This window comes from Haliotis cracherodii, unplaced genomic scaffold, assembly GCF_022045235.1.
Source record: "Haliotis cracherodii isolate W230 unplaced genomic scaffold, xgHalCrac1.p SCAF_15, whole genome shotgun sequence".
Classification (NCBI taxonomy): domain Eukaryota; kingdom Metazoa; phylum Mollusca; class Gastropoda; order Lepetellida; family Haliotidae; genus Haliotis; species Haliotis cracherodii.
The window spans coordinates 28,279,434-28,302,534 of record NW_027266270.1 but is presented as its reverse complement, the minus strand read 5'-3'; the positions used below and the strand labels follow the sequence as shown (position 1 = coordinate 28,302,534).

The 23,101-nt window shown below is 38.1% G+C and overlaps 1 protein-coding gene across 1 annotated transcript in view; it reads right to left on the bottom strand.

Moving 5' to 3' along the window:
* Nucleotides 1–4,536: 4,536 nt before the first annotated feature.
* The window catches only part of LOC139462457 (muscle LIM protein Mlp84B-like), a 31,895-nt gene continuing 13,330 nt past the window's right edge, over nt 4,537–23,101 (bottom strand). The window contains exons 2-10 of the mRNA XM_071244191.1: nt 20,552–20,655; nt 19,104–19,266; nt 18,509–18,651; nt 17,299–17,464; nt 15,570–15,736; nt 14,858–15,023; nt 14,531–14,675; nt 13,749–13,842; nt 4,537–13,041 (exon numbers count right to left, since the gene is read on the bottom strand). Coding sequence (XP_071100292.1) covers nt 12,977–13,041; nt 13,749–13,842; nt 14,531–14,675; nt 14,858–15,023; nt 15,570–15,736; nt 17,299–17,464; nt 18,509–18,651; nt 19,104–19,266; nt 20,552–20,648 — 1,206 coding nt within the window. The 5' untranslated portion in view covers nt 20,649–20,655 and the 3' untranslated portion in view covers nt 4,537–12,976. The remainder of the gene's footprint in view (nt 13,042–13,748; nt 13,843–14,530; nt 14,676–14,857; nt 15,024–15,569; nt 15,737–17,298; nt 17,465–18,508; nt 18,652–19,103; nt 19,267–20,551; nt 20,656–23,101) is intronic.

Genomic DNA, 23,101 nt, shown 5'->3' with positions numbered 1-23,101 from the left:
ATATGGAGTACATTAATCTAGCCCCTAGTGTCTTCCTTAGTTCAAATGTTAAGTCAGGTGGGGGTGCGCGCACCAGCGGCGCCTCCCCTCTGGACATGCCTGTGCGTTGAAAGCGGGGAAGATTTAAGGCTGTCATTTTCCTATCAAAACAGTCTAACTCACTGTTGGCCATGGTAATGCATGTCTTTTCCTCCAAACTGTCGACAATTCCCGGAACAATAACTAGGCAATACCTTCCATTATATGTGATCACAATGAGGAGTGTTCTATTTTCAATATGGGAGCGCGGCAAGGGGCACAGTTGCGATTCACAGATCGTAATGCTGAACACATCCTCGATGTTCCGACAGTAGCACACCAGCAAGGACCTCGATCACACGCCAACATTTTGTCATATGTTTTGAATGAAGGAAATGCCTCGAAAACCATGTAGGGAACAGATGTTCCGAGTTTTCAAAGTTGTGCCTTGTGCCTGAAATATAATTCGAAAATGGTATCACAATTTGTTTTTATAAATAAAAGGAGAGCGAGTCATGTTTGAACATTATTTCAGTTGTATCAAGACTTGTCAGCTCGATGTGGGAAGAAAACACGAAGGTATTAGACGTTTTACAAAAGGTGAAACCCACGGGCACGGGTTGAATCCACGATCATGGGCGCGTCTGGCTGCTTGGCGTTAGTAGAACACAACAGACTCACATGCGTGCCTATTCTTGTAGTCTGCACTTATTTCCGACCCACACTTGTCTCATCTCCCCAAGGCAAGGGAGTTAACCGACAATAAAAGTCCAGTTTCCACCCTTGTCGAACTAGGCTGGTATTACAAAGTTACATTTTGGCTGGCCTAACGAGTCTATGCATAGTCCAATCAAAATCACGCAACGAAATCGAAATCTGGTTCGTAATCTGTCGTGCAGATTTCGGTCGATTGCAGGATTTGCAAAACATGTGCACCGCCAACTCGTTGTCAACAGATATTTTCAAAATCTTTTCATGTTTTTAATCAAGGTGCTCACGTGATTTGATGCACCTCGCGACGTAAGACCCGTTTTATCACAATATAGATCTTGATTATCGATCAGATCGTCCTGACTGGGCGCCACCATTTTGTGGACGCAAACGCAAGTGATACGAGAGGCGGAATCTGATTGGTCCATAGGAGAGGCTTAGAAGGGACATAGTTGGTAATAGCCACTAGTGGCGCTACGATCGAGCCCATAATTCCAGCCAAGTTCGGAAAGGGGGGAAACTGGACTTTTCAAAGTCGGTCAACTCTCTTGCCTCGAGAAGATGCACTTGTCTGTGCTTGAAGGGAAGACCATTGGGTGTTGTTAAAAACGGGTTTCAGACATTCTTGTTTATGCCACAGGGGCTTGAAACACAAGAAATAGCAGCTAGAAGATATATGGCCACACCCCCTGTCAGTACTGAAGTTCAAGATCAGTTTTATTTCACTGAAAAACCACCAACGGTGGTACAAGAGTATATATATATATATATATATATACAACATGTAATATTCAATGCAGATCAAGATGGTAAAGAAAACCCTAAAAAATCTTTTTGGTGGAAAGTGTGATCATGTCCAATAAAACTGGTGGTGACGAGCTCCCATAATCATTTTTTTTATCTTGACGTCTGATCGGTCGGTAATATGTTAAGGAAAACCAAAGGAGGATAATTTGAGATCGAATGGATCCAATGGTTAGTGTCAGTTTACCGAAATGTGAGGTCTGGAGATATAGAGAAAGCAATTCCGTGAATGAGGTAGGGTATTTCCTAAGAAGCGTCAACATCTTTGGTACACAATGTCCATATCCAGACCAGGTTTCTAATACATATTGCACAGTATTGTACAGTGTATTCTGCAAAATGAGTTGGGTTTAATGCTGCTTTGAACAGCTTTTAGAATTAATTATATCAATCAAACATTAGTGATATAACTAAATAAATACTTATATCATAAAAAGGTTTACAGAATCGGATATGCTGGTCTGAATGCTTGTTCACTTCTATTTCTTCAGGCCATAATTTTGGTAGTGCCATGTAACGATGTGTGAGACCGCCTCCATTATGTGGTGGATAGAGCATCTGCCAGAAGAGCGGAAGGTCAGTGGTTCAATGCCCTGGCCACTGGCATTCACCTCTGATTTCCGATCACAGATGTCTTCAACAAACTTGGTACTACACAAGGTGACCATCTCACCCAAGTTTCAGGCATCTAGCCCTTTAAATTATTGAGAAGATCATTTTTTAGTTATTCTTGTCATCATAAAAAATGGCTACCTGGCAGCCATATTGAAATTTTGATGCCTTGAATGAACTTGAATCCCTTATAGTAATAAACTTCCACACACAATTTCAGATGAATGCATCAAGCCATTTCACCAAATGTAAAAAATATTTTGGACGATGCGGATGACAGGCTCACATGGACTTTCAGGCCAGGTGAGTTAAAAACAAACAACAACAATACAAGTCTGTGTAAGCTTTAATGGTGAAACATTAACAAACTAAAGATAACATAATCATATGCACATGCATATATATTGTAACATGTCTAATGCCGCCAAGTCTAGAGCAATAGTCCTGTTTATACTAAAAAGATAACTTCAAGTGATAACGGTTTGATTGGCATTCTAGAAGTTGATAATCAGGAAAACATACAACTTTGTGGATAATAACTTCTGGATTACTGCATATAGCAAGGTTTCAATGTAGATCCTTACACCGTTATCAAGCTGGAGTGACAACCATGTGATGAGAGGTACATATGCATGACATGTTGTGATACATCAAAACATCACTATATGCAATAAATCAGAAGTTGTTATCCACAAAGTTGTGTGGATACTTCTACCAACACAATTTTCATAACCTCCCAATACACTTTAATGACATGGCTGCATGCATGTCAATGAAACTTTCATTTCAATCCTGCTTAAACTAAACATTCAAGAAACAAAGGAATGTTTTAAACCTTAACAATTAACTTTCTAATATTAGCCATGGAAGAAAAGTGTTTCGAGAAAGGCTGAAATTGCATCAAGCAACAAAAGAGATATTATTTACAAGGTTTATCCTTTAAGCTAAGATCCAATCCCCGGATAATGTCAAGTGGGCCATTCAGGACAGAATGGGTCCTGTACGCATAGAGTGAGTGAGTTGGGTTTAATGCCACTTTGAACAGTATTCCAGCTTGATGCTGGTCTTAGACGTTTACCACTTTGGTGAAACCCTTAAACACAAGTATGGTGCTGACAAACCCAGAAACATAATCAGGGCGAATCAGGATTTGAACCCAGAATCATAAGTTTCTGGAATCCCCAAGGGATGCAACTCTGCACAGCGAATTGCAGCACCTCTGACTGGCTGGGACAAGCAGGACAAAATAGCTCCTCATACTCATATGTATTGTATAAGGCAAGTATCATATCCAACATAAGTAACAGTCATTATATTGTTACTTATACAGTTGAATCCTGATGTCTGGAACCTGTTAAATACCTGATGGTGTCAACTCAGTCTGGTCCCAGTAAACGCTTCCAATATTTATCACTTTTTTAACCTGAATGTGTCAAAGTGGATGTCATATTCACAATGAGGAGTGTTCTATTAAAACTGGTGGTGACAAGAGCTCCCATAATCATTTTTTTATCTTGACGTTTGATCGGTCGGTAATATGTTAAAGAAAACCAAAGGAGGATAATTTGAGATTGAATGGATCCAATGGTTAGTGACAGTTTACCGAAATGCGAGGTCTGGAGATATAGAGAAAGCAATTCCATGAATGAGGTAGGGTATTTCCTAAGAAGCGTCATCTTTGGTACACAACGTCCATATCCAGACCAGGTTTCTAATACATATTGCACAGTATTGTACAGTGTATTCTGCAATGTGAGTTGGGTTTAATGCTGCTTTGAACAGCTTTTCAGAATTAATTATATCAATCAAACATTAGTGATATAACTAAATAAATACTCATATCATAAAAAGGTTTACAGAATCGGATATGCTGGTCTGAATACTTGTTCACTTCTATTTCTTCAGGCCATAATTTTGGTAGTGCCATGTAATGATGTGTGAGACCACCTCCATTATGTGGTGGATAGAGCATCTGCCAGAAGAGCGGAAGGTCAGTGGTTCAATGCCCTGGCCACTGGCATTCACCTCTGATTTCCGATCACAGATGTCTTCAACAAACTTGGTACTACACAAGGTGACCATCTCACCCAAGATTCAGGCATCTAGCCCTTTAAATTATTGAGAAGATCATTTTTTAGTTATTCTTGTCATAATAAAAAATGGCTACCTGGCAGCCATATTGAAATTTTGATGCCTTGAATTTTACTTGAACCCCTTATAGTAATAAACTTCCACACACAATTTCAGATGAATGCATCAAGCCATTTAACCAAATGTGAAAATATTTTGGACGATGCGGATGACAGGCTCACATGGACTTTCAGGCCAGGTGAGTTAAAAACAAACAACAATACAAGTCTGTGTAAGCTTTAATGGTTGAACATTAACAAACGAAAGATAACATAATCATATGCACATGCATATATATTGTAACATGTCTAATGCCGCCAAGTCTAGAGCAATAGTCCTGTTAATACTAAAAAGATAACTTCAAGTGATAACAGTTTGATTGGCATTCTAGAAGTTGGTAATCAGGAAAACATACAACTTTGTGGATAATAACTTCTGGATTACTGCATATAGCAAGGTTTCAATGTAGATCCTTACACCGTTATCAAGCTGGAGTGACAACCATGTGATGAGAGGTACATATGCATGACATGTTGTGATACATCAAAACATCACTATATGCAATAAATCAGAAGTTGTTATCCACAAAGTTGTGTGGATACTTCTACCAAAACAATTTTCATAACCTCCAGGAGCACCACTAAATACACTTTAATGACATGGCTGCATGCATGTCTATGAAACTTTCATTTCAATCCTGCTCAAACTAAACATTCAAGAAACAAAGGAATGTTTTAACCCTTAACAATAAACTTTCTAATATTAGCCATGGAAGAAAAGTGTTTCGAGAAAGGCTGAAATTGCATCAAGCAACAAAAGAGATGTTATTTACAAGGTTTATCCTATAAGCTAAGATCCAATCCCCGGATAATGTCAAGTGGGCCATTCAGGACAGAATAGGTCCTGTACGCATAGAGTGAGTGAGTTGGGTTTAATGCCACTTTGAACAGTATTCCAGCTTGATGCTGGTCTTAGACGTTTACCACTTTGGTGAAACCCTTAAACACAAGTATCGTGCTGACAAACCCAGAAACATAATCAGGGCGAACCAGTATTTGAACCCAGAATCATAAGTTTCTGGAATCCCCAAGGGATGCAACTCTGCACAGCGAACTGCAGCACCTCTGACTGGCTGGGACAAGCAGGACAAAATAGCTCATACTCCTATGTATTGTATAAGGCAAGTATCATATCCAACATAAGTAACAGTCATTATATTGTTACTTATACAGTTGAATCCTGATGTCTGGAACCTGTTAAATACCTGGTTGTGTCAACTCAGTCTGGTCCCAGTAAACGCTTACAATATTTATCACTTTTTTAACCTGAATGTGTCAAAGTGGATGTCGTATTCACGGTTTTGTCTTGAATTAATTTATAGTCCCAAGAGTTAAAATAAATTAACACTTACCCTCATTACATAAGTCATATGACGTCAAGATAATCCTGTGATATTATTGAAATGTTACTTAAATAACATGCACAATTTGGTATGTTTGCTTTCTGTTGTCTGATAGCTAGGGTAGATGTTATTAATATCGAGTCGGATGTGTCGAACTATTTCTCTGGTCCCCGGAGTAACATAAACAGTACACTACGTGTACCTGAGGTTCATTCCACAATGACTAACATATCTAATCAATAATGAAAACGTTTGTATCCATGGCAACTACCTGAATGATCATACACAATCTGTAAAAAAGATTGACTTCACAGAAATGCCAAATAATCTAAACCAATTCTTCAAAAATCAAATGACATTTCAAAAACAAAACACATCAGTTAGGTTTACAAGTTTTACATTCAGAATGGAGGTAGTGTGGCTGCTTTGCATAACTGCTGTTTTGATAAAGATGTTAGCATCTACACCAAAATGTCGCACTAATTTTAATAAAGAAGTTGTTCATCCATAGAACTTGTCTTTCTTCATCACACCTACTTCTACTGAAAGAAGTTGTTGTTTTACTGTTCCAATATTCTAAAAATGAAAAGAAGCATACTTTCATATCTGTCAACATATGTCAAATTTGAAAAGTAAGAAATACATTTTAGGATTAGGCAACACCTCTTTACCATTTTTATTGTTCACAAATTTTTACTCACAGGCTAGCTCAAGTGAGTCGTACTAATGTGCAAACATAGCAAACTGAATCCGTAAAAAGCGGAGGATGTTACGTATTTTCCATACCTCTGTCAGAGAAGTTTTGCCCTCTGTACAGAATTTGTACAGTGGCCAGAGACTATATACAATGCATTGTAGTTCTTCTATAAAACCTTACAGTTAATTCTTAATTCGTTAAACACAGAGCAGTTTGGCAAGTGCTCTGTGTCATACCACAAGAAAACTCTAGTTATTGTGGTGGTGATTTTAAGGTGTTGTCATTTTGTTTTTGAAAACCTGTACCAGTTATTGTTTCTGATCTGGAATCAGATGGTAGCAGTTCTATAAACAAACGAAAGAAAAATGAAAGAATTACTTTTATTAAAAGTTCCAAATCACAATCATTATAATTCAAACTTGCATCAACTGTCTTTTCATAATCTTAAACATTTTTTCCTAATCCGAAAATTTCCCTATTATTGACTACTGACATAAATGAGAATAAAGGATGGGATTACTTTTCAACAAAGCACCACATTTATGGATTGAATATAAACCCACAAAAAATATAATCCATAAATTTATTAAGAGATGCCCTCTGTGACTATTTAAACTGGCTATGAAAAATACATAGAAGCAATCACAACCCTGACAACAGTTCCATGAAAGACTGTGGAAGGCAAAGTGTGCAAGACAATGTCACACCGATGCTTGGTACCACAAGCAAGCCATTATGGACAAATGTAGAAATTAATACCAGTAAAGGTCCCGGTTCACACCTATGCACAAAAGAGGTGCAGAAAAGCGAGATGGGAGATTGTTTCTATTCTAGGTATCGCAACTGTAATCAATCACCTGTGTGATGTCAGGATGCTGACTTGTCAATCAACTGAGACTAAAAGAGCGAGTGAGTTGGGTTAACACTAATTTCAACAGTATGCAGTATTCCAGTCATATCCCGGTGTTAAGACCTAAAGGAACGTATTATCTACTCCTCTGATAATTGCTGTCAAATGTGACAAATAAAGGCAATGTAAGAATTAAATTGTATGAAGATTTTTCAAGGGCTAACCAACTATTGCTGAATCTCATTAAAATCTATTTAAGTCCAAATCTCATTAAAACTATTTAAGTTCAAATTAACACCTCTTGACAAAGATAGGTATCAAAATCAAAGCTCCAATCTCTAATTATGTAAATGAAAGTAAACATTATTTGCTTATATCATGCTAGAACTACAGTTTTTCATGTTTGATAAAAATACCATGAAATTCAATTAGCAGGAACATGATACAATTACAACACTATTATCCTGCATTGTTAGTTACTGGACAATTATTGTCACTTTTTCCTCACTATCACATTCCTCTTTCTTAACATACAAGACAACTGAAAAAACATATCATAATAGAAGGTATGTTGACCTTCCTTCTATGGTTGTAATCTTAACATACAACATATCAAAGAAATGATCCCAAGAACCTTCAATAATCAAAGAAAAAACAAATTTGTACAACACTGCAAATATTAAATTAAATATTGGTTGAATGTCAAAATGTCCATACACCTAATTCAAAGTCTGCATTCTTCGTTCTAATCAAATACTTTCAGAGCAATAATCTGTGTGAAAGCAGCCTTCAAAGGCTAAATTCAATCACATGAGTTTATGGAAAGTGTTGATTACCGCAACACAAGATATGAATTTTTCAAATTCTGTATTCAACATGTAGCAGCTACCTTCTGGCCCCTTCGTCAACTGAAGAATACACATCAAGAAATGCACTCTAGTTACATGAGGGAGACAGACCAGAATAGAGAATTTGAAATCCATATGTACTACTCAAACAAAGTTGAAGAACTTCCAGTTCCATCATTATTTTATAGAGAATCAGGTGGTCCTTAACTTCTTTTGAGAAGTACAGTGTATAGCCTGTGTTTCTATGACCCCACCAACTTCTAAATGACTATCAAGGACCTGAGATCATAACATCTCATTCAAAATACATGGAAAATGGGAAGATTGATGCATAAATTAACAAGTGAACAAAGATTTTTTATTCAACAGCATGGAATGGCCAAGTAAACGTGAATGGTAAAAGTATCAATGGTCTTAGGTTTTCAAAATATTCATAAACACAACTTTTGATTTCAGTCTGAAACTAAATAATTCTCATTTGTGTGAAAGCACTTCCAATGTTTTATTGCTATTTTAACAATTGGAAGTAGATATCATATTTCCTTTATCAGGTGATCACCATTTGACTTTGTGAAATGAAATCATTCTTATTTGTCTTCTCTTTACATGTTGACTGTACAAATATTGTTGACACATTTACCATGTCTACTGTCCCGACTGGTTCAATAAATTTATTTGTTTTCAAGAAATGAAACTATTAATGTTGCTTTCATGTTTTGGCAAGATGACAGCATCCATTCAAGCTATATAATATCAATAGGCTTTACCAGCACAGACAAAACTCATCTCCATGTCACCTACAGCAGTCATTGGTCCTTTCATTCCTTCCAACTGTATTTCAAGAGCTGAATGTTATATAACTGCAACAAAATCAGTTTTACTGAGAATTTTGCATCAAAGTAAATCAGAATCAGATCATGGAGAAAAATTCTCTGCAAATACTTTTTTAGTTCCTTCATCTTTTTAACAGATGAACAAAATGACAAATGCACAATACAGTGATTTGCTGGACGCAAAATCTTTCATCCTATATGCACAAACATTGAAAAACGGATAAAGAAAATTTGTATGCATGTGTAAAAATGAATACTGCTATTCATAACTTGGTACCACTTAGAATTAATTTCCATATGTAATCATTTAAAAAAATGCAATTAGAGGCTTTGAGTCACCTGGGCCCCTAAAACAAATAACTACATTTCTTTATCATCATATGCTGTTTGCACAAAACTTTCTTTCCATATAAAAAAAATACCCAGAAATCATGTGCTAGGACCTCACTCAACACCTCTTGTACTCATATTATGGAATTATCAGAATGTTCTCAACAGGCAAACATCAGATCCCAGATCATCAGCATAAAGAGAAAAGGTTTAATCCTCATTTTGACATTATTGCATTTATTGCAATGCCAAGTCATCTGAATCTAAGAAAATAACAACTTTAAAAAATCCCAATCTTGGACAATCTTAATGTTGTTTTGCTGGGGTTCTAAATCATACATATATCCATGTATACATGATGACAGTAGTGACACAAAAGTAGTGATTCATAGTGACTTTTCCCCTGAAGATACAATACACGATACATCTATCCATGTATAAATTCATGTTTTAATTTTGTATAAATTCATGCTTCAATTCTGTGAACATGCTGCAAATGATAAATACCAGTCTAGCAATACTTTACCTTACAATAATCATAACTCTATATTTGACTGCTTAATACCTTAACACAAACTGTTTGATAACACAACTTGGCGTTAACAGAGCCACATGGAAAAATGGCACAAATATATCATCAGGATACATAGCATATCTTGACTGAGGAGGTGCGATATGTTTCGATACTTTAGGCAGACATGTTGTGATACCTCCAGATAACAGGGTATCATCATCATCATCATCATATACAAGATCTTTTACTCTGATATGTTACCTCTGTGTGAAGATCAAGGACACCTCCATAGCAGGTCGAACTTTCTGATCTGCCAATCAGCATCAAGGCTTCTATATTCTCGGTATGAGTGAGCAAAGTATTCAGACAACTACAGGTGATTTATGTATCTTGAAAACAAATATAACTGGTGAGTTCTGAATGCAAACATCTGAAGCTGTGTTATTTCATTGATGAAGATATTTTATACATCTTGTCATTTCTGAGCACCAGAGAGAGTGCACCACATGTATTAAGGGTACATTTGTGTTCTGTGACAATTTTCTTTGCTAAGATCAAAATTTCCGAATTGAGATGGTAAAGAAATAAATCTGAATTGTTTTAGAATGCTGACATCTGGTTGGCTCATGAACCCATGCATCACTCAGTGTACCTCTGCCATGGAGGCGTCCTCATATATTTAAGTAGAGAGGTGTCGTATTAGTAAAAGATGTGATAATGGGATTAATCAAACAATGGCAAAATACGCAAGCACATATTAAAACAGGTCCAACATAAAGAAAAGCATGAACAAGAAGCGACTAGAAAACAACCACGATATATTCAACAAGAACTGAAGCACCATCAAACACTCAAGATACAGGTGGACGAAATTACTCTGAAATATCTCACACAAAAAACATCAAACACTTAATCTAATTCTAAATAATATTGAATATTATGTCAGGGTAAATTGTCTTGGAATAACTGGCTTGATTAAAATATAATCTACACACCAATATACCCATTAAACAAATACTGAATATCTATCAAAATATGTGTAGTATTATGTCGCAAGGATAACGTAACCTTGACCTTGAGTAAAGTGTGATGTCTGAGGAGGGTGAAGGACATTAACTGATAGTTTAATTGATCATGATGATTGATATATATTTCATCATCATAAAACATGGATGTTGACATACTCTGCCTGAATAACAAAGTTGGGTAGTAAGAGAAGTAGAATCTTGCTGAATTCTGCTAAATTGAAACCCAAGACCTTGCTTTGAATTTTGAATATGGCACATTTTTAGGAAAATGAACAATTAGCCAATCATGTAGGCATTTTCTAAATAACGGAATTCTCAACTGACAAGGGCTATTTTCTCCACAATTAACCACCATTAAACTCTGCCTACTTTTATTGTTTTACTTCCAAAATACATTAAAATGGGAACAGAATTGTTTTTTTGTAAGCAACACAAGGAATCAAGCAATTTCCAGTGCCTAAAATATACATTAAAATAAATCTGAAAGACCTAAAGACAGCTAGAATGCATCTATATGGAAAAACACTAACATTATTTAAACAATTGGAATGGCAGTACACAACATACAAGTATATATAATTTATACCACTGCAATTATTGTACAGATGAAGTGTTACAAACCATACAATAACATGAGTATTTGTACTAGCTACAGTTGCCCTGTGATACTGATTAACTGAGATATAAGTCACGGTTTGTCAAAGGGTACATATAAATAAATGTTACTAGAGACCACCTTTATATATGTTATATATTCTTGGAGTGATAGCACTAGTGCTAGGCAAGTCTTAAGATCATTTTTGGGCTGTGAATAAAGGTAAACACATGTCAAAACAATTCAAAATCCCAATCAGAAACACTGACATCACTGATATTCATTACCTTGCTAGGTTCACTGGATGACGACTGGGCTTGATAACATGATTAACAACTGATAAGTACTGACAAGCAATTAGTTATTGCTAGCAAGTACAATGTGTGTCTTATGGAACCTATAACTAAGTTTTTTAACTCAAGGTCATCACAAACTCGTGACACCCGTGGGGATGCCGGGTTAGAATTGGTCCCAAGCAACCTATGCTGGTCAAGAGAGGTGATAAAATGGATCGGGAGGTCAGGCTCGGTGACATGGTTGATTTTGTGGCACCATATTGCAACTGCATGGATAGTTGCTCACAATAACGATTATTTACAGGCCACTGTCTCGTGACTGGAATTTTGCTGAGTGCAGCATTAACAAAAACAAAAAACAAATCATAATTTTGTGAATTATAAGCAGATGACACGTTTTTCAGCACATAATGACATTTGTTCAACAACAGACAGTCCTTGGTCATAACAAAGTCTTCAGATTGTTCTCCATATGTATGATATGCTTGGATGATAAGCCAGTGTAGCAAAAGTAGTTTTGATGATCTTATTTCAGAACCAAATTTCACAGAATTTGCAAATTAGGAACTGGTATGTTCAAATTCTCTTTCAGTGACTGAGACCAAAAAATGGAACACAGTCCCAGTGTTGGCACTTGTTTGCAGAAAATAATCAAAATTAGGAATATGTCTCCATGATCTCTGCACAGCTTCATCAACTTGGAGTGAGTGAGTGAGTTGTGTTCAACACTGCTTCAAACAGTAGTTCGGTTATATCTTGGTGTGATTCAGGTCACAGACATACAATATTTTAGTGCAACCCATGAGCATGGCTGTGGTGCTGAGAACCCAACATCATAAAAGTAGGGCGATACAAGGATTCTAACCCACAATCTTAAGATCCTGTCACGCCTAAGGGACACAACTCCGCCCAGTGACTTGGGGTGCATACAGACAACTTGGCTTCCCTTCCATCACCAAGTTTGAAAAGTTGCTAGAAGTTAAGTAATCGCTGGTCATACAAATTATTTTGGCTACCATGACCTATGAAAATGGACATGAAGAATTATATTAGGCAAATTTACTTTCAGCAGATGATTAATGCATTGTGTTAAACTTAACAAAACAGAAACTCCATTTAGTTGGTGCCAGTTGTGAAGCGTAAATATTCTTAACAGTGAACGCACATGTCTCCACATATCATAAAATGTCTGTGTATATTACAGTAATCAGATACAGGTGTTCCACATTACAGTTATCAGATACAGGTGTTGTTCGTGAATAATACAAAGCTCCACAACACTGGCTGAAGCAGTTCAGACACAGCAGTTTAGGTAGTGGTGTTGAGAGCTCCGAATCCAAATCCTTTAGGTCCATAGGTCTTCCCATAGCAGGCTGTAGAAAGGGAAACAGAAACGGGGTGAGTGTTAAAGGTGTTGAGATGGTGTGAGTGTCAGCGTGTGTGGGCATGTGTGTGCGTGCGTGCGTCTGAATAATGGAAAAACGATGTGATATGTCACAAATATCGATAACAATATGACAATATACATGATATTGGGTTGTGGGTTGTGGAAGCATATAGATGGATCACCAATATGGGTGATATGGGTGTATAGATAATGAGGGGATATCGACGGATAAACAATATGGGATGATAAAGTTGATAAACAGTATGGGGTTCATATAGATGGATAAACAACATGAGGGTTATATAGACTGATGAACAATACAGGGTCATACACATGGAAACACAGTTTGGGGTCATATAGATGGATAAACAGTATGGGATCATATTGATTGATGAACAATATAGGAGTAATAAATGTTGAAGAAAATGGAGGTCATATAGACCGATGAAAAATATAGGGGTCATATAGATTGCTGAACAATATTGGGGTCATATAGATTGCTGAACAATACGGTGGTCATATAGATTGATGAACAATATGGGGTTCATATAGATTGATGAACAAAATGAGGGTCATATAGATTGATGAACAATATGGTGGTCATATAGATTGATGAACAATATGAGGTCATATATACATCGATGAACAACTTCCTGAGAGTGGAGATTGTGTATGATTGGTATCTGAACTCACATTTACAGACGATCTTGTTTCCGGCCTCACACAGCGTGGTGGACTCCAGGGCCTTGTTACAATCTTCGCAGCGGAAACACATCTTATGCCACGACTGCAACACAACAATGAGTGAGTGAGTGAGTTGGGCTTAACGCCACTTTTAACAGTATTACAGTTATATCACGGTGTGTCAGCTTAATGTGGGAGGAAAGTTTGAAGTGATGCAGGTCTCAGACGTTTACCACTTCGGTGAAACCCACGAGCACGGGTATGGTGCTGACAAACCAAGAAACATAATCGGGGCGAATTGGGATTCGAACCCACAATCATAGGTATCTGGTGTTCCCAAGGGACGCAACTCTGCACAGCGAATCGCAACGCCTTCGCCGACTGGGCCACCCGTGCCCCCAACACAACAATGAGATGGTTGGAATGTCACCATTTACTTTGTTTGTTTGTTTGTTGTTTAATGCCGCATTCAGCAATATTCCAGCTGTATGTCAGTGGCCAGTAAATAATTGATTCTGGTCCAGAAAATCCAATGATTGATATCATGAGCATCGATACGATGACATGCATCAACCAAGTCAGCCAGCCTGACCACCTGATCCCGTTAGTCGGCAAGTATAGTCGCCTTTTACCATTGTTTACGGCAAGCATGGGTTGCTGAAGACTTATATCTATATCTCTAACTAGATCTTCAATGGTTTTGTCTTTAGTTATCACATGCAGTTACAAACATCAAGAACCCAATCTCCATGCCATGGCAGACATGTAAGAAAGTTATACAAGCATCCTACCCGTCCTCCCCCAACAATTTTCTCAGCGAAGTAGACAGTCTTCCCGCATCGGGGACAGGCGTCAGCTCCACCAAACTTGTTACCACCACCATTATCTCCCTTGCTGTCCATCATCACTTGCGCCTTGCTGTAGGACGACACATTGCTGTTGGAAGGAAAATACTGGCTTAGTACATAGGACTCTTTCCAAAGGTGAAATGAAGAAAACACAGAGCTTATTGTATCAATATTTTGTCAGTAACAAAAATCCCAAGTCTCTAAAGAATATGAAATGGTCTGTCGGAATGACCACTTTGTATGAAGTCAGTAGTCAGCTGCACTACTTACTCTCGGCTGATCTCGCCAGCTTTCCCAGTGTCCATGGACAACCCTACCCCGCCCTGGGCAAACCCGTAGCCCCGGGGTCCAAACAGTCGGCCGTAGCAGGACTTGCAGTAGATGTGGTTGTCGTGGTTGGTGAGGGTGGTGCTGTCCAACTGCTTCTTGCACTCCGCTGAAATGTAACACAGTCATCAGGGATAGTTTTAAATCAAAGAAGGAATGGTACTGTCACCAACCTGACCTGGTGCTCGATAGTGTGAGCAAACTGACCTCAACAAGTCCATTCAGTGAGTGTGTGACTTTTGGTGTGAGAGTGAGTGTGTGACTGATGGTGTGAGAGTGGGTGAGTGGGTGAGTGATGGTGTGAGAGTGAGTGTGTGACTGTTGGTGTGAGAGTGAGTGAGGGAGTGACTGATGGTATGAGAGTGAGTGACTGATGTGAGAGTGAGTGTGATGTGAGTGTGTGACTGATGGTGTGAGAGTGAGTGATTGCAGGTAAGACAACCTATGCTTGTCATGAGGCAACAAAACGGACTCTGTGACTCTTTGCATGTCCTCCATATCAAATGAGTGGATTGAAGCTCATGATGCAAATCACTGGACTATCTGGCCCAGACTTATTTTCAGACCGCTGTCACATAGCTGGAATATTGCTGAGTGCGGCATTAAACACACGAAAAAAGCTTCCATCCAGCATGTCAATGCCTCAGACACTTACTACAACACAGACAGAGCTTGTGATACTTCTTCCCCAGTGCACGCCTCTCCTCTGCAAAATACACTGGTTTGTTGCAGCGGGGACAGGCATCAGCGCCACCTACCCTAGGACCATCACCATTAGTTGCCATGGATACAGCTTGGGCCTTAGCTAGGGAGGAAACATTACTGAAATGAGAGAAAATTACATGACAACAAAATTTGCAATACCCAAGTACAGTTCATGTAAATCTATCAGCCTCCACTCACTAAAATGACATGGCATTGTCAGAGTTTTATGTATATTTTATATATTTATCCACTCGACAAGGCCTCTTTTCAGCACTTGAGTCAGAAGACAGTATTCCTACTAGCTCTAGCTACGGCAGCCAGGGTTAGCGAGCTCTATGCTCTGGATGTCACTTGAGGCCATGTGAGTGTGTGATGCTGTGTGAGTGAGTGCTTGACGTGAGTGATGCTGTGTGAGTGAGTGCTTGACGTGAGTGATGCTGTGTGAGTGACCTGAGTGATGCTGTGAGTGACGTGAGTGATGCTGTGTGAGTGAGTAATGTGACGTGAGTGATGTGACGTGAGTGATGCTGTGTGATGTGAGTGAGTGATGCTGTGTGAGTGACGTGAGTGATGATGTGCGAGTGAGTGATGTGACGTGAGTGATGTTGTGTGAGTGAGTGAGTGTGTGATGCTGTGCGAGTGAGTGATGTGACGTGATTGATGTTGTGTGAGTGAGTGAGTGTGTGATGCTGTGTGAGTGAGTGCTTGACGTGAGTGATGGTATGTGAGTGACGTGAGTGATGCTGTGTGAGTGAGTGACGTGAGTGATGCTGTGTTAGTGAGTGTGTGATGCTGTGTGAGTGAGTAATGTGACGTGAGTGATGCTGTGTGAGTGACGTGAGTGATGCTGTGTGAGTGAGTAATGTGACGTGAGTGATGCTGTGTGATGTGAGTGAGTGATGCTGTGTGAGTGACGTGAGTGATGCTGTGTGAGTGACGTGAGTGATGCTGTGCGAGTGAGTGATGTGACGTGAGTGATGTTGTGTGAGTGAGTAAGTGTGTGATGCTGTGTGAGTGAGTGTGTGATGCTGTGTGATGTGAGTGAGTGATGCTGTGTGAGAGTGCTTGACGTGAGTGATGGTATGTGAGTGACGTGAGTGATGCTGTGTGAGTGAGTGACGTGAGTGATGCTGTGTTAGTGAGTGTGTGATGCTGTGTGAATGAGTGAGTGCTTGACGTGAGTGATGCTATGTGAGTGACGTGAGTGATGCTGTGTGAGTGAGTGACGTGAGTGATGCTGTTAGTGAGTTTGTGATGCTGTGTGAGTGAGTGAGTGCTTGACGTGAGTGATGCTGTGTGAGTGAGTAACTTATACTGTCATATTTGCAATGGAATGATCAATATTTAACAATTTCTAATCTTAGGAAATCATTCTAGGCAAACAGTTAGTTTTCTCTGTCAAACATACTAAAGATGTCACTTGCGTTGTAGACAATAGGTCCCTGTAGGTTTTTTAAAGTATAAAATTAGTGATAAATGCAAATTATCAGAAATTCAGTTTGGAATGCACTTTCAATAACTAATTTCCTGGCAGCCTTGCCCAGACATTGAGTACGTCCCAGGAAGATCGCTGACAACATGCTGAAAATAGTGGGGGATAATCTCTACTCATCATTTCACAAGAGGTTTCACTTATCTGCTTTCTACCAACTGGTACTGATTAACAATTTCCAACTTACTCCTGAGTTACCTCCCCTGCTCTGCCGGTGTCCATACTGAGGCCGGAACTACCTCCTGCGAAGCCATATCCCCGAGGACCAAATTTCTTCCCGTAACACGACTTGCAGAATATCTCATCCTCATGATTTGTGAGAGTGGTGCTGTCCAAGGACTTATTGCAGCTATCTATTACAAAAATATAGGTTGCAGATTCTAAGGTAAAGCTTCGGAATATCTCACTTCTAGGGGTGTAAAGATTCACCAACACAAGTATCAATACAACATGATATAAGTATATACAATGATATACTAGGTTGAGAATGAACATAAATCGTAAAATACATTCTGTGTATATTTACCATGTTTACATGAGGGATCAAGCCACTGTTCAATATTTGATTCAACCCACAAAATATTTTTTAATTGTGCTACTATTCACTTCTTTGCAAGATAGTAACTTTCATTAGCACGTCAATTATCAAGTTTTCATGTACAGTACCGCGACCTTACTAACAAGATAATTATCATGTCACAAAAAAGTTAATCATTGTTTATCATTCCTCAGGAGATAATGCTTAGGTAAGATCAAATCTCCTGGGTGATATCGCTGCAATGAAATTGTATCACAATGTATTGCAGACCATTGTGACATCCTCAGTTACCCAGACATCACAATTAAATGACATCACTAATCTCTCTGCAACTAGCTGTCAGCTGTCCTTTTTAAATTCAAGACACTACATATTACTGTTTACAAAGTTTAAAAAAAGCCATTAGAGAATGACAAATCCCCCTGGGCCCAACAAATTCTAAAGAACAAATCATCTGAGTATTACTTGATGTGAGAATTTCTATCTAATCTGCCTGTCTGTATACAGTGTGTACAAGAGTAGTTATTGAGCTATGAATTGGGATTCAGACCTTTGTATTTCTAACTAGAGTACACACCAATATGGACAGAGTCAAATTCAAACTTGTTGGCATAGAAATGGAAAAAAATATATATTCTAAAAATCCCTAAATAGCAAAAGGCACCAGTTGACGACCTGGTTTTGTGTGCACAGTTTCAAAAAAGAATACCTTTTAGTTTTAGAGATATGGTCTGGACAAACACACCACAATGAAAAAACATGCCTCTGAGTTCTAAATTATTACTGACTCCTATTGATATCTTTGATATCCACTGACACTCAGGTGAGATTCTCTTTGTATCGTTCCAGCCCTACTTACTGCAGACAAGACATTTCTTGTGGAACTTCTTCCCCAGCGCTCTTGCCTCTTCAGCGAAGTAAACTGCTTGCTTACATCGGGGGCATTGGTCAGTTCCACCAAATTTGGGCCGCCCATCAGTTGAAGCAGCAGACCCCCCACCACTAGACATTAGAACAGGCTCAATCAGCAAATCAGATTGAAAACACAGACACACCATGCATTAATCAGCTTAATATACATAGGAATAAAAAAAAAATTAAATAAAAAATTAAAGAATGTTAATCAAGATATCAAATTACAACATATTGTTCAACAGTGGCACCCCACTCAAGACATAGTACTGACTCCAAGCCAACCAGTCCTTGTCTTATCTCCAGGCAAGGAAACAACAAGTAAGTCTTTTGGTATGACACAGCAAGGGTTCTCAAACCACCAACCTACTGCAGTGGCTCTATCCACCAGACCACAAAACAATTCCTATTGAAATTCATTATATATGTAGACATTTATAATCATCTGGCTGCAGTTCAGTCCTCAACACACAAACAGGAAAATTCTGAATTGTTCTGCAAAATATAGTCATTCCACTGCCAAGAATAAACTCTGCAATTACCTCCGAACTTGGCTGCTCTTGCCATACTCTGTAGAGAGTCCTGCCCCCCCTGCAGCAAAGCCGTACCCCTTTGGGCCAAAGTTCTTGCTGTAGCAGGATCGACAGAACAAGCTGCCGTCATGGTCGTTCACTGATGTACTGTCCAGCAGTTTGTTGCACTTGCCTGAAACATTCAGTAAATTATTCTTTGAAACATCCAAGCCGTTGCTGGGATTATGCATCACCTGATGAATGAGTAAGCATATACTCCAAAACGTTGTGTTCCTCATCATAAAGAAGTTGACATCCATAAATTCTCTTCCTTAAGGTGAACATGATAAAAAGGTTTATTTTTTTTAATTTCACCCGTCCTCAATGAAACTAACCCCTCATGGATTGTAGGAAGGACATTATTTACAAGTCAGAGTTCAGAAATATCCACAAGACTATAAACATGATAAAATAGCTACCTAGTGCTGTCAAACCTAGAATATTAATCAGGCCAAACAGCTTTAAAACCCATGATCATAATGATCATAAGCCATGCCTAGGGAAATCATCTGTGAAGAGCAATTTTCATCATCAAGACTTCATTGGTTTGTATGCACTACGTTCCTTTATCACCCATCATTGTATATGACTACAGTCCGTTTGACTCCAAATGAGAATGATGAATTGCAAAATAACTCGAAATTCAGAAAGTGTATGAAACATCAATACGGTACTTGACCATGAATACCCTGTACCCAACAAAATCTGAATTTTGTTTATTTTAAGACCCATGACGGATGAAGTTCTTTAAGAAACTATCATGTAATTTTGTATAGAAATGTGTACATGACACGTAGGGGGACAAACCGTGGAAGGAACAGCGCAAGCATGGTCTGCACGTGCTACACAGTGACCCTGTTCATTCAATGACAAGATGCGCTACTCAGCAGATGTTAAACAGTTGATGTTGAATGTGTATGATTTCTTTAGAAGTGAAGCAGAAAGAGTAGGGCTAATTTGCATGTCCTAAACATGCTATTTCACTCCTTTACAGAAAATAAGTACATGCGTTAATATTATACCAAATTTGGCTGTGAGTGAGTGAGTGAGTGAGTTTAACACCGCTTTTAGCAATATTCCAGCAATATCATGGCGGGGGACACCAGAAATGGGCTTCACACATTGCACCCATGTCGGGAATTGACGAGCGAACGCTTTAACCACTAGGCTACCCGAACGCCCCTTGGCTGTATATATTCATGGGTGATCAAAGAACTAGTGAAAACAAACCCATGTAGTACTGTTACTGAGCAGCAAACTGGGGGGTGGGGGTGGAGGTGGGAGTTTAATGGGAATGAGAATTTATTGAGAAAAGAACAATTTGTCCCAAAAGATTCTTTGAAAAATGATAATGCTTCAGACTGTTAAGTAAAAAAGAATTGCATGCCAGAAAAATGGTCGGTCCCTATATGACTTACTGCATTTCAAACAGAGTTTATGGAATGTCTTCCCAATTGCTTTCAGTTCCTCTGCAAAGTACACAGGCTTGCTGCACACAGGGCACTTCTGGGCCATCTTGAATCTGCAGATAAGTCATCAATTTCAGTGTTATCATGGTCATAACAAGTTGAACATTATCAATGCATTTAAGTTCATAAATTCATCCTATTTTTTCATAATTGTACAGAAAACTGAAGCATGGTAGCTTTGTGGCCATGATGACAAACTAGTTTCCCGCAAAGTTAGTAAACCACTCTGGCATTTCCAAAGTGCAGTTAAGAATTCCAAATTCATGTTGTCACAGTAGGTTCCAGTGCTGATATACATATGGAAAAAGATGACTTGTCAGGGGTGTTCAATTAGTATACCCGACTTGCCCGACTTGTGAAACTTAAGTGCCTGGCAAGTGGGAAAAAATAATTTAGTTGCCCTCAGGCAAGTATTAAATCGGCAGTATTAACTGTCAAATTTAGAACAAGCACTATTTATGGTTTGTCATTTTCAGATAAAGTATCCGACTAGACATTTTTTTTTTCTTCTTCACATCTTTATCAACTGTTGCTTCAGTTAACAAAGTTTTATTGTTAATACTTAAGTTTTCTTCTTTTCTATAATCTAGCAGGGCAAGTTGAAAATCAGGCTGGGCAAGTAGAATTAGGAAATTTTGATATTTGAAGTTTGAATACCCCTGCAGTTGTACTTCACCATGTTCACTGGTAACAGGACAAATAATGAAACTTTTCTCAATCATAGTCATTCTTAGTTTTTACATGATTGTTTTCTTGTCTTACATTCTTACATGAAAGCAATGTTAAAATACAATACCTCTGAATTTAAGAAAATAAGAAATCTTAATAGAAAATAAACAAAACGAGGTAATTTTGGACGCTGAGGGCACTTTTAACCTTCCCAAAATGTATTGCTTCAGAAGAAGGCATACTTTGGATACCAGATATATCCCAGTTTCTACCATGTTGACCGTTAACATGGTTACTGACCAACTGCTGCTATCAGTACAGGAATTTCAAGCTCACTAGTTATCATTTTGTAATAAAGTATTTGAGCATGTTGAGTAATTGATGAGATAAACATGATAGACATGACAGATATATATAGACTGTTGACAGACATGACAGGGCAGTGCTATTTGATTTTATCTTTCAGCTTACAGTGATGTATTTAGGATTCTGAACTAAGTGCCCTTGTCAAAATGGTCAAGCAAATTGAGAAAAAGAATATTTTGTTAAAAGTATTTTTTTGGAAGTTCTTATTATCCTAAATTTGAAGGTATTTTAACATTGCAATCAGTGCAATGTTGTAAAATTAAGAATGACAGCCTCTTCCTCTTTATTGGTCCTGTTACCATGGTTACCAGTGGAATATACAAGTTTACCTCTTCATGCTCTACAAAGCCATAACACTTATAGTTTATAACAACATCATGTATTTTAACATGAATTGGGAAATGTTTAATTCCAAATTGGGAATTTTAACTGACATTTGCTGCAGACCTGGGGTCGAATATCAGACTCTAAGCAGGTCTAGCAAATTCCTGAAAACATTCTGTCCTATGGAACCAATTAATTGCTCTCTGGTTGAAAACTGGGACTTATATAGTTGTACTATCCATATCAACTTGATATGATAACATTATCAGAACATTATGGCATCTCCTGAAGGGATGTATTAAACATGTCAGCTGTGGACCCTCCTACTGTGTCCAGGACTCCCACAAACACATCACAACACTACTGAAGGAATCTGAGGCAAAATTCTTTGAATTCCATGACAGATTTTGCTCAAATCTGCAAACCACTGGATTTCATCACAGCCTCAAAATTATTAAAATAACTTGTTAAGTGTTACCATGGTTACCATGGTTATATCAACAAAAGTGTCTATCTAGCAATTTAAACCGAAGGCCTGGGGCATAAAAGTTGACCCAAATTTGGAATTGTTTAAAAGTCCATATTTTCTTAAATTTATAGGTATTTCAACATTGCTTGTTGTTTCTCTTATGCTTATAGGTTATCAGAGAAATAAAAGTCGCCTTTGCTAAAAACATAAGAACATGAATAACATGGAAATGATGCAGCAATGTAGTTTCGATATATATAGACTGAAAAGTATCTTATATATTAATCAATGATAAAATTAATTAGTCTTTAGGTGTATAGATTTAAATGAAATTAAATTTGTAGACCTGCAGCTAAACAATTTAATGCCAGATTATAAACTTGGCTGATCCATAATATGTTTCTAATTGTATTTTCAGCCTTTTCACTGTCAATCTTAACCATGCAGTTTGATATTTCAAGCATGACTGCATGTTATGAATGTTGCACAAGCTGTGGTTTTTGCTATCAACTTTCTTTCACATCTGTCATGATTTTATACAAAGTAACTCTAAGTGTGAAAGTATTGAGGTGAGGTTAAATGGGGTTTAACGTCACGTCCAAGATAATTGCACTTATATAGTGACATGCATACACGTGTGTGTGTGTTTGTGTGTGTGTGGCTGCTTGTAC